At 37.3% G+C, this 12,136-nt stretch overlaps 1 protein-coding gene across 3 annotated transcripts in view; it reads left to right on the top strand.

The window, feature by feature from the left end:
• Positions 1 to 12,136, top strand: part of Shisa6 (shisa family member 6) — a 295,351-nt gene that overhangs the window by 278,765 nt on the left and 4,450 nt on the right. For 2 of the 3 annotated variants that reach the window (XM_070026716.1, XM_070026714.1), the window contains one exon: positions 9,768 to 9,824. The exons of the other annotated variant lie outside the window; for it this stretch is intronic. In XM_070026716.1, the coding sequence (XP_069882817.1) occupies positions 9,768 to 9,824 (57 nt within the window). The remainder of the gene's footprint in view (positions 1 to 9,767; positions 9,825 to 12,136) is intronic. 3 annotated transcript variants of the gene reach the window in all.

The following is a 12,136-nucleotide window of genomic DNA, read 5'->3' as shown; positions in this document are numbered from 1 at the left end:
GTAATCGAAACTGTATGGTATTGGCATTTGGAACATGCAGATCAATGGAACAGAATTAAAAACCTAGAAATAGGTTCTTGCTAGAAGATCCATCTGACCCAGTGGGAAAGCACTAGAACAGGGAAATAATCCTGGAGTAATTGAAAGTGGGGGAAAGAAACCTTCAGCCTAAGTCTCAGAAGTGATATAAAAAATTAACTCAGTACAGGTGGAACCATTGCTACAATGAGTTGTACAAGTCGTTATGTCGAAAACGAACTTTACAACTTTGGTGGGGGGGGGAGAGGGTAGGAGGATTGGGTGAGGGGGACGGGGTGGGTGATGGGAAAGGATGGGAAGGGGAAACAAAGGAGGAGGCTACAATGCTTGATAAGAAATGTACTCATGATCTTGCTCATGTAATTGTAACCCCTCTGTACAGGATGTTCACAAAAAATAAAATTAAAAATTAAAAAAATTTAAAAAGTTAACTCAGAATAGACAATGTATTTAAATGCAAAGTATAAACATAAAATATTAAGAAAATAGAACATTTTTCAGGATCTGGGGCTACAAAAGAAATTTTTAGGTTGAAAGCATAAGCATATATGCAAATAAATATGATAAACTGAACTTCATCAAAATGAAAAGATTTGCTCTGCAAAAGACTATTAAAAGGATGTCAATACAGTTACAAACTGAGAGAATATATTTGCAAACCATATATGAAACAAGGAGCTAATATATAACACATAAAAAGAACTCAAAATATATCAGTAAAAACTGCTGAGTAGAAAATTGCAAAGGAGTGAAGAGGTTTCCTTGAATAGATAAATAGATGACAAGTAAACACACGAAAATGTGCTGAAGTTCATCTCTATTAGGGAAATAAGTATTAGTGCCACAATAAGATATCACTATCCATCTGTCATAGATACAAATAGTAACAATAAAAAAATAATGAAACCACCACACGCTGACAAATATATAGAGAAACAATCTTCCTTTCCATTTACATTTCCAATAGAAATGTAAAATGGTACAGCCACAGGTACTGTGGGGCATGCCTGTCCTCCCACAAGTGAAATAACAGGGCAGGAAGAGCCCAAGTTCAAAGTCAGCTTGAGCTACATAGTGAGATCTTGTCTCAGAAAAAGCAAGAAAAAATATGCAATTACCATACAATGTAGTAATTATGCTTGTCAGGGTTTATCTGAAATCTTACTCTGACACAAAACCTGCTCATGAATGTTTACAGTAGCTTTATTTATCATATCCCCAAACTGAAAATAATCCATTAAAGTCCTTCAACAAGTGAATGGTTGTCCATTCATATGATGGAACATTTAAAACTCAGCAACAAAAAAGAATGAGCAACTGATAAACACAACATTAATACATAGATAAATAGATGATCTCCAGAGAATTACGCTTGGTGAAAGAAAATCCAATTCCAAAGGTGACTCGTAATATGATTTCCATTTACACAGCATCCTGGATGTGAGAAATGATAACCAGTTTAGTGGCTGGCAAGGATTAAGGAAAGAATGGAGGCAGGAAGGAAGTGGGTATAGCCATGAAAGGGCCACTTGGAACCCTTGTGGAGACAGAAGTGACTGAATCAATGTGAACATTTTGGTTGAATTAGTAGGATAGTTGTGCAAAATGTTACATCTGAGAAAATCTTTTGATAGTCATTATACTTGCACATAAATCTACAACTACCTGCAAGTAAACATTTGAACTTTGAATGTGGTACAATAAATGTCTTTATAGAGTTATAGATTTATAAATCTATAGTTTGGACACCATTCAGTGGGAACAGCTTATCTCTATTTTATTTGTTTAGGTTCTGATAAATAGAAGGAGTGCAGATTCATCTGAAGCCACTTAGTATTGGTTGTTGAGTGAGAAAGACCTTAGCTGATGCTTATAAGCTTTAATGTGTAGCCCCCTTTGTGTTATCTGGGCTTCCTGACAACATGGTGGCTGGGATCCAAGGTTGAGTTGTGTGGAGACAGAGACACCAGGTGAAAGTCATATCATCTTTGCAAACTAGCCTGAAGAGTCATGTAATATCAATTCTGTGTGCATTACATTCATTCAAGCAGTCAGTTTTACTTGTTTCCATTTTCATGAACTCTGTCTAAGCAGAGAATAGTAAGGTTCTGGAGAGCAGGTAAGACTAGAAATATAACTGTCCATTTTGCATTTTTTCTTTATAATTGTCCATTTTGGGAAAGGATAATATGCCATAGTTTCTGAAGACTAATTTTCTCTCTCCAAGCCCACATGGCTGCCCAGAGCTATGTTTTATTTTAAATGTGTCTTGGTTCCAACTGTACAGAAAAATCAAATCTCATAATGATTTTTTTTTTACTTCTGGTGTGATAGTTCTAATTGATTTGGGCCAAGTGCAGTCCTCATACCTGAAGCTTGAGATGTAGGAGTGTGTGACATGATCATCTTACACAATTAGAGCAGGAAAGGGGAAGATACTCCAATAGAAATTAAGACAGTTTTATGAGCAGGAGAACTCACTTTTAGCTATCAGCACAGCCCAGAAATTAATCAAATGTATCTATATCTATATATTGATGTATCTTAATCTTTGTCTGTAACTATATCTGTATCTCTATGTCTATATCTATGTTTATTATCTATCAATTGATCTATTCTCAGCAGGAGACAAAATTTTGTTAATGTTATAATGTCACCTTTTATTTTTAAGTATCCAAGGGTTTTATTATGAATACATGCATACAGTGATGTGGGAACAAATTCACTTTTCAATGCCTTTTCATTGCTAATCAAGTGCTAGATCAGTTGTACCATGGGAGGCCTTTTGTTTCAATTACTTTGCAATTAGAGTCTTGTGATTTTTGCCTAGGATGGCCTCAGACTGTGATTCTCTTAACTATGCTTCCAACCTAAGATGCAGATATGAACCACCTCGCCCAGTTTATTGGTTGAGATTGGGTCTTGCTAACTTGTGCTTAGGCTGTTCTTGAACCACAATCCTGTTCTCTGCTTCTTGAGTTGTGATTATCACACACACACACACACACACACACACACACACACACACACACACACACACACACACACACACATGCCCCTGAGTTCAAATCTCACTACCACCAAAATTGGACAGAGGTAAATTTTCTACTTTTTCTTTATTGCATTTTTCCACCATTTTCCATAAAGAGCATGTGCTTGGTTTTGAAGGAAGAAAATAGTAGTTCAGAAAACAATATTTCACCACAAAAAAGAGGAAACAAGCTTAAAACATCATGATATAGAAAGGTTAGATATAAAAAAATAGGCAAAGTTTATCTGTCAAATGCAAACAAAAAGGATTGGCAAAATAAATATCAGATCAAGTGAACTTCAAGGCAAAGGAAGACATTAAATAGGACAGCGTGTGTTATGTCAGATTGATAAAGAGAGCAATCTACAAAGAAGGCATAAGCATCATGAGTCTTTTTTTTCTGTGCAATGTAATTAGGAAATATATAAAAGAGAAAATGACAGGGCCTCCAGTCATGTGAAACCTTAACACAACTCTCTTAGTCTTTGACAGATTAAGTAGGCAAAAAACAAATTAAGGTATAGAGAGACTGAGTAATGCATTTCATGTGCCTAATTTAATAGATAGATGTCAATTTTGTACTCTACAAAATGAAAGTATATATTTTCTCTAAGTACTGATAAATCATTTATAAGAATTGATCTTCTATTAGCCCACAATGGAAATCTCAGTAAGTTTCCCAAAGCAAAAATTTGTCTAGGTTTTGTTCTCTGACCACAGTATAACAACTGAAAAGTAATGTCAAAAGTTCAAACCAACAACTGCAAACACTTGGAAATTTAGTAACACTTTACTAAAGAACTCTCGGGTCAATGAGGAAACCAAGGCCACAATTACAGATCATTTAGAGCACAAGAATTAGAAACCTGAGTGCTGATTCTCGTGGGTTAGTGCCAGAAAGACATTCACAGCTAAAGACCTTATATTATTTTAACAGAAAAGAAAAAAACATAAATGGACTAAAGAGTCAAGCCAAGATATTAGGTAATAATCACAAACCAGACCAAGGAAAACAAAGAGGCAGAAACTAACATGTCCCAAAATATAAAATAATGATTTAAAGATTAAAAATAATGAAGGAATCAATACGTATACAAGGTAGTTCTTTAGAAATGCTAATCCAGAAAATACTGACACTAAAAAATAAAAAGCACAAAAAAAATGGACATGCCCTCTCATAGAGTTTTGTGGGAGGGGTTATAGTTTAAGCTAATAGCTGTTACAATGTCCAATAGAATTTTTTTAAAGAAAAATGGGAGTTGCAAGTTGAATTTAGAACTAGAGAGCTTGAACAAATCTATATGCAAGGCTCATGTTGCCAAATATGAGAAGATACAGTGGGTAAGGGTTAAAGAACTAGGCTTTAGTGCCAGCCTGCCAAGGTTGTCAGTTCTACTTGTTGGAATGGGGGAGGGTGGAGATACTCAGCCTTTCCATAGCTCCAGTTCTCTTTGCTCTAAATTGGAGATGACAGCAAGTTGCTGTCGAATAGTCAGTGAAATAACACAAGTCAAGCCTCTAGCACTGAGCTCCCAGAAAGGGCCTTCATAGACCCCAGGCATTTTAATTGTTGCATTCCTTTCAGACCCCCAGGGAACAGATGTTGCAGATGTTATGTTAACAATTTCAAGGCATGGAAAAAAGATCCAATGCTATTCACTTAGCTTTACAAAAAATCATTATCTTAACATAGAAACTTGACAGTGCTAGTACAAAAATATCCATACTCGCTTTATGAATATATGTATATACATAAATTATAAGCAAATGAAATCCAGAGTTGTTATGAAATAATAAGACACTAGAATCAAATATGATGCATCCTAAGAACAGAAGAACCTTTCAGCATGATGAGGCTTAAGCAATTGATGAGTTGGCCTAGAAACACTTTTAGTTATTGCCCTGAGAGAATGAAACAAAGCCAAAGATTATGTTCAAGATTTCTGGTATAACATTATTGAATGTTTAAACAGCCTAAATATTAAAACAGATTCAAATGCCTACATATACTTAAATATATTAAGCATATTTTCTTTTTAATTTTTTTTGTTCCCCAGTCCTGGAGCTTGAACTCAGGGCCTGGGCTCTGTACCTGAGCCTTTACTACTGAGCTATATATATATATATATATATATATACTGCTATATTGCAGTATATTTTAATCTATCTACTCTACCCTGAGTGCTCTACCACTTGAGCTACAGTGCTACTTCAGGAGTTTTGACATGAATCTTATGGGGACTTTTCTACCTAGGCTGGCTTTGAACTGCAATCCTCAGATCTCAGCCTCCTGAATAGCTAGGGTTACAGGTATTTTCTGATATACTTCTTCAAATTCTAATATATTTTCTGATAATATATTCTAATATATTATACTTATGCAAATACATTATGCTTAAGTGATATATAGAAATAAAGAATGGACTATTCTTTAGAAAGCTTATTATGAAACTATAGAAGAAGTTTCAAAGTACATTAACATAAATATAGTGAGGATATGCCATTCACTAAGTATAAAACAGATTAAAGTAATAATTGCATCATGATTACAATGAAGAAGCAATATATTTTATCTACCTACACAAATTGACATGTGTGTATATATGTATGTATGGATGGATGGATGGATGGATGGATGGATGGATGGATGGATACACAAATGTATGAACATTTGGGTTGTTTCCTTGCTTTTGCTAAAGTAAAAATATTGCCATGAATAGATTTATACATTCATTATTTTATACAAGTGTGAGGATCAGTTCACCACTATACTTAAGTCCATATTAAAAACTATACTTTGTCTGAAAAATTGAACATGCACAAAATTATTTATTATAATTTTAAATATGTTTGTATGTGTGTGTACTTGTATGTGTTGGGTAAGTACATACAGGGATTTATGGGTGAAGGGGACTAAAAGGAAATAAAAACATAAGTCACAGTGGTTATTTTGGGGCATTCTAGATTTCACATTTAGCATTTAAAATATTCCTCCTTGATGTTAATGTAGGGAAAAAGCAAATATTAAGAAAGACATTTTCAAGTGAGATTAAAACAAAAGATGAAATCTTGTTCATATGTAGAAAATATCGAAATTCAAGACATCTATCTTTGTTGTGATGTCATTTGATTTAGAAATGAAATACAGATTACAGTTCAGATAGAGGATATTATACAGTATCTGAAAGACAATAGACGAATAATATACATTCTTTTTCTCCACTCCCTAGTCACAAAAGACCATTGTAAGAATTAGTTGAGGCAAAAAAATGCCTCTGAAGATGAAGGGAAATGAAGGACATTATATTAAGTGAAATATGTCAGACACAGAAGATAAACACTGGATATTCTCACTCACAGATAAAATTTTTTATAGTGAAAGTACCATACAGAGGGGTTACAATTACATGGGCAAGATAATGAATACATTTCTTCTCAAGCATTGTTGCCTCCTCCTTTGTTTCCCCTTCCCATCTCTTTCCATTCCCGCTCCCACCCTCTCTACCCAATCCTCCCCCCCCCCAAGTTGTAAAGTTCGTTTTTTGACATAACGACTTGTACATCTCATTGTTGCAATGGGTCCACCTGTATCTCTATTTAAACGATTTGTTTTTTCCCTTCCCCTCCATAAATTATACCAACATCAAATACAGTGAAAGCAGGGGTTATATCATGAGGGAGGGACATACAAAGCAACAAAGAAATCATCTTATAAATATGTTAGAAACAATTGCATGAAAGAAAAAAATACCATTGAATACTGTTGATCTGAATATAGCTGAATATTGAATGTTAGAGGTAGGGAAGAATGAGAGGGCAGAGGGAGAGAAGAGATTGGAAAGCAGGTTCCAAAACAGCTCTGTAAGAGGACTAGTAACATCTACCATCCTATACGCCAGTTTTGGAACTAAAGTTCACAAGAACCTATCATATATTTTATGAATGGCAAAAGGATAAGAGTTTGAAGTTTCTTCCCATAAAGTAAGGTGATGGAAACCTGAATCATCTTGATGAGACCAGTACACACTGTATTCATGTATTGAAACATCGTGTTGGGTCACAAAACTACATACAATTACTGTGTTAGTTCAAATTTGTGGGTGTCTAGGATTTTTGTTTTGTTTGTTTTTGTTTTTGTTGGTTGCGGGGCTAGAACTCTGCACCTGGGCACTGTCCCTCAGCTCTTCAGCTCAAGGTGAGTGCTCTGCCACTTGAGCCACAGCACCACTTCTGGTTTTCTGGTGGTTAATTGGAGATGAGAGTCTCACGACCAGCCTGCTTGGGCTGGCTTTCAACTGTGATCCTCAGATTGCAGCCTCCTGAGTAACTAGGATTACAAGCATGAGCCACCAGCACCCAGCCATTTTTTTTCTTTTTTTAATAAGGAACTGGAAATGCTTACTATACTGATCTGTTTATTGCTCACTGTTTAGGTGCACCAATAATCATACTGGACTCCATAAAGGTACTATGAAAACTATAAAAATAACAAAAGAGCGAATGCATGCAAAAGTGTTTAACAAGGACATGGAGTACAGCTGGTTGTCAAAATGATTCTCTATGAATTGTCCAAAACCCTTTCCTGGTATCACTTGAACTCTAAGATAGAAATCTGAAAGTATTTGTCACTTACCACCACTATCTACTCTTTGACCTGCACTCTCTCATCTCTTAATGTTAAAAAACAAATACTACTTATAAACAAATGAGAGAAGGAAGGAGGGAAGGTTGGAGGAAGGAAGGAAAAGACGGTGGGAGGAAAGAGTTGGGGGAGGAAAACATTAAGTGTGTTTTACACCTTCCTTCCAGAGTCACACAAACAGGAAAATCGTTTTATCCATTATTTCCTTTTTGGGGTTTTCTCTTCTTATTTAGCTCCAAGTCCAAGGTAGAATGGATTAAACTTTAGCTATCATTGTATCTGTCTTAGAGTTTGTTTCTTTCTGTGAGGAATCCAGGCCAATGGACCAAACCTAAAACCTCACTATAGCACCCCACTATTTAGTATGTCTTTCAGGATGTGGGGATTCAAGTATATAATTCTAGCAGTCAAGAGGCTGAAATAAGATAATGGTGAGTTTGACTAGCCTGGGCTACATAGAAAGGCTTTATCTCAAGAGAAATACAATAATATAAAGGTGACATTGATCAAGTTGCATTGTACTAATAAATTGACATAAAGAATTTAAACCCCTTTGTACACTACTTAAAGATAATTTTTAAATAATAATTTTAAAAATAGTCTGCTCTTAACAAAGAAATGATTACATGATGTCATCATTGTTTTGAGAATGTTGTCTGGAAATGTCCAGAGCTAAGAGAACTTGTACCATATGTGTATATGTGTGTGTTGGCATGAGGATTACCAAATGTGTGCATGTGTTTGTCTATATGTGTATATACCTGGATGCAGGAGATGACTACAGGAATAATTTGGGGTTCATTAAATATGGAAGCTGCAAGGAGGGATATAGTCAAGATGATTGAAATTTCACTTCCTTGAGAAGTCTGATGGTCGGGACATGAACTTCAGCACTGGAGAATAAAATGACACATTCACTTTGGGACTTAATAGTTGGGATTAAGGGGCAGGAATTTCAAGGGAATGTCTAAAGCAGTTCAAAAATCAGATTCTATAGATGACACTGACTTGAGGCTAGGGGTATAGATTTGGAAACTTTTTCTTTAAGTATGGATCTGCCATATGTAGAGATGATTAGATGACAAGGGAAATAGCAAAGGAGTTAGGCAACAAGTAACTAGAGTATAGACAATGGAAATGGAGATAGATACTCTACCACTGCAAAGATGACAGAGCAGTGATCCATAATTTAGAAAAAGAAATAGATGCCTTTTAGTTCCTTTGCTTTGGTTGAAATTAAATGCATGCACCAATGAAAAGCAAAAATACAATGTTGATCTGATGCAATAATTCAATGTTGGAGTGTACTATAGAGGCAAGTCAAATCCTCCCTCAAACCACTCTAGAAGCCCTTGCAATGTCCTGGGCTTAGGCAACTCTGACTCTATCACTTTTGTGAATCATTCCATGTAAGTTGACTTTGTTATTACAAATAAATAAAATACTATGAGCTACTGGGTCATGTCATCTAGCCTAGAACCCAGGAATGATCTCTGCATTTCAAGATACATCAGACACCTGTGTATAAAAATCTTAAGTCAGGGCATCCATCCTTTTCCTGGTTAATAACCTTTCCCCTAAAGTAAGGACCTACTTCACCTTTTCTGGTCCCCACATCACATAATGTATCCTTGTCCAATGTTCCCTGATTTCTTCCTCCTCTTCCTCTTCCTCCTTCATCCCCCCTCCCTCCTCCCCCCCCTCCTCCCCCCTCCTCCCTTCTCCCTCCTCCTCCCTCCTCTTCCTCTTCCTCTTCCGGCTCCTCCTTCTAGACTCACTCCTGCCTCAGCAAAGCCTTGATGACTGGTCATTCAGATCCAAAGTTGTAGTGGGAGGTCACCATGGTAACAGAGGAAGCCCAGATGCTGTACAAGAGACACAAAAACAGCAGAACAGATTTCTTTGAGACTACTACACTGCCTCTTACTTTTCTTAGAGGATTTCCTTGGAGTAATAAAAAAAAACATAGTAGAGGTAAACAGAAATGCTGTTATGATGGAGAGATGGTGGAATGCCTGAACTCTTCTTTAAAATGTTCTTTTCTATGACTTTCAGGTGATCATCAGTATAAGCATCCGATTTTAAGCAGTGCTACCCAGACCCCTACACACGGTGAGAGATGATTGAGAGCACTCTGTATACCATCCTCATTCCAAGTGGCTCAATCCTAACTACAGATGCCTCTCAGGGCATCAGTGATCTCCCCTTGAAATCATTGTGCCCTTGGTGTTTCTGTCTCTAACATCAGAATGGTTTTCTGTCATGAAAGAGAAGCTCGTCCCTTTCTCAAAAAAAGAAAACTCATTTATATTTGTTATTTATATTTCTTCTTGCAGTCATAAATTCCATATGTGCACGACAAGAAGATAGATGCTTTCCTTTGCCTAGAACTACTTGTGGTATCATTCACAAATGATGAGAGACTGGGTTAAACTATCTTGATCTTCCCAAAACTAATTAAGATTTGAGAAAATTCCAAACTAATCTGAGCCTCTTTGGCAAGAGAAGAGGATACGAGTTGTACACCAAAGCAGTGTTAGCATAGCACTATAAGGTTGTAAAATCATGTTTATCTCTTGAGTTCTAATGCCTTCCCACCAGATGACAATATAAAACTTGTAACTACAAATAAACCTGTTTGGGATACCTGCTCAAAACTCAGTTGAGTCAGGTGCCTGTGACTCACACCTATCATTCTAGCTACTCAGGAACATGAGATCTACGAATCAGGGTTAAAAGCCAGCCCAAGCAGGAAACTCCATGAGAGTCTTATCTCCAATCAACTACCAAAAACTCTAGATGTGAAACTATAGGTCAACTGGTAGAGTACTAGCCTTCATTGAAGAAGCTCAGGCACAGCACCCAGGCTCTGAGTGCAAACCCTAGTTCAAACACACGCACGCACACACACACACACACACACACACACACACACACACACACACACACACACACACACATCAGTTGACCGTAAGGTAGCCATGTACAATGTGAACTATCAGTTATTCTTGTCTCTTTTCTAGTCATACATTTTTTTTATTATTTTTAAGTAGTAGTACAAAGGGGTTTTAATTTAACATGCCAACTCAAGAGTACAATGCATTTTGATCAATGTCACCCCTTCCATTGCTCCCCCTACCTCTTGCCTCTTTGCTTTGAAAGAGCAAGAATCTGATGAGCAATAATCTCAAAGATAAATTTGATAGTCCACCTGAAAGAGAGACCTACCACTCTCATGTCAGAGTATGCCATATCTCAGCATTGAGGAACATGCTGATTAAGTGAAGGAGTGGGATAATTTAATGTGCTTGGGACCCATTGGAAATATGTGATAAGAATAGTAAAATAGGGACTGGGAATGTAGTTTAGTAATAGAGTGCTTGTCCAGCATGCATGAAGCCCTGGGTTTGATTCCTCAGTACCACATAAACAGAAAAAGCCAAAAGTGTTGCTGTGGCTCAATTGGTAGGATACTAGCGTTGAGCAAAAAAAGCTCAGAGACAGTGCCCAGGCCCTGAGTTCAAGCCCCACAACCAATAAAAAAAGCAAAAAGCTGAACTAGAGGTATAGTTCAAGCAGTAGGGCAGCTAGTTGGGAGGGGAAAAGCCAAGGGAAAGTATAAGGTCAAGAGTTCTAGCCACAGTACCAGTATATAAAAAACAAAGAAGCCGGGGGCTGGGAAGGTGGCTCAGTGGTAGAGTGCTTGCCTTGCATGCATGAGGCCCTGAGTTCAATTCCTCAGCACCACATAGGCAGAAAAAAAAAGCCAGAAGTGGTGCTGTGGCTCAAGTGGTATAGTGCTAGCCTTGAGCTGAAGAGCTGAGGGACAGCACCCAGACCCAGAGTTCAGGCCCATGACCGGACCCAAAAAAAGAAGCCAACTGGGTGCTTGTAACTCATGCCTATAATTCTAGTTACTCTGAAGACTGAGAAACCGCCAGGCGCTGGTGGCTCACGCCTGTAATCCTAGCTACTCAGGAGGCTGAGATCTGAGGATTGCGGTTCAAAGCCAGCCCGGGCAGGAGAGACCATGAGACTCCTATCTCCAATAACCACCAGAAAAACCGGAAGTGGTGCTGTAGCTCAAGTGGTAGAGTGCTCGCCTTGAGCTGAAGAGCTGAGGGACAGCGCCCAGGCCCAGAGTTCAAGCCCCACAGCCGACCAAAAAAAAAAAAAAAAAGACTGAGAAACCTGAAATTTACAGTTCAAAGTTCACCTGGACAGGAAAGTCCATGAGCCTTTATCACCAGGTAACCACCAAAACAAACAAACAAAAAAACCCAAGCATATATCAAATGTTTCAGGATGTAGAACAATTTGAAAAGAAAGTGGAGATATCAGTTAAAAGAAAAAGAAGTTGATACCAATGTTGATGCTGATGGTGAAAACAGAAAGGAGGATTGAGATATGAAATAGCTTAAAGA

Source organism: Dipodomys merriami, unplaced genomic scaffold (genome assembly GCF_024711535.1).
Source record: "Dipodomys merriami isolate MVZ:Mamm:240054 unplaced genomic scaffold, mDipMer1.0.p SCAF_19, whole genome shotgun sequence".
NCBI classification, from domain to species: Eukaryota; Metazoa; Chordata; class Mammalia; order Rodentia; family Heteromyidae; genus Dipodomys; species Dipodomys merriami.
Note: the sequence above shows the minus strand (reverse complement) of the source record. Positions and strands in the feature narration are given on the sequence as shown.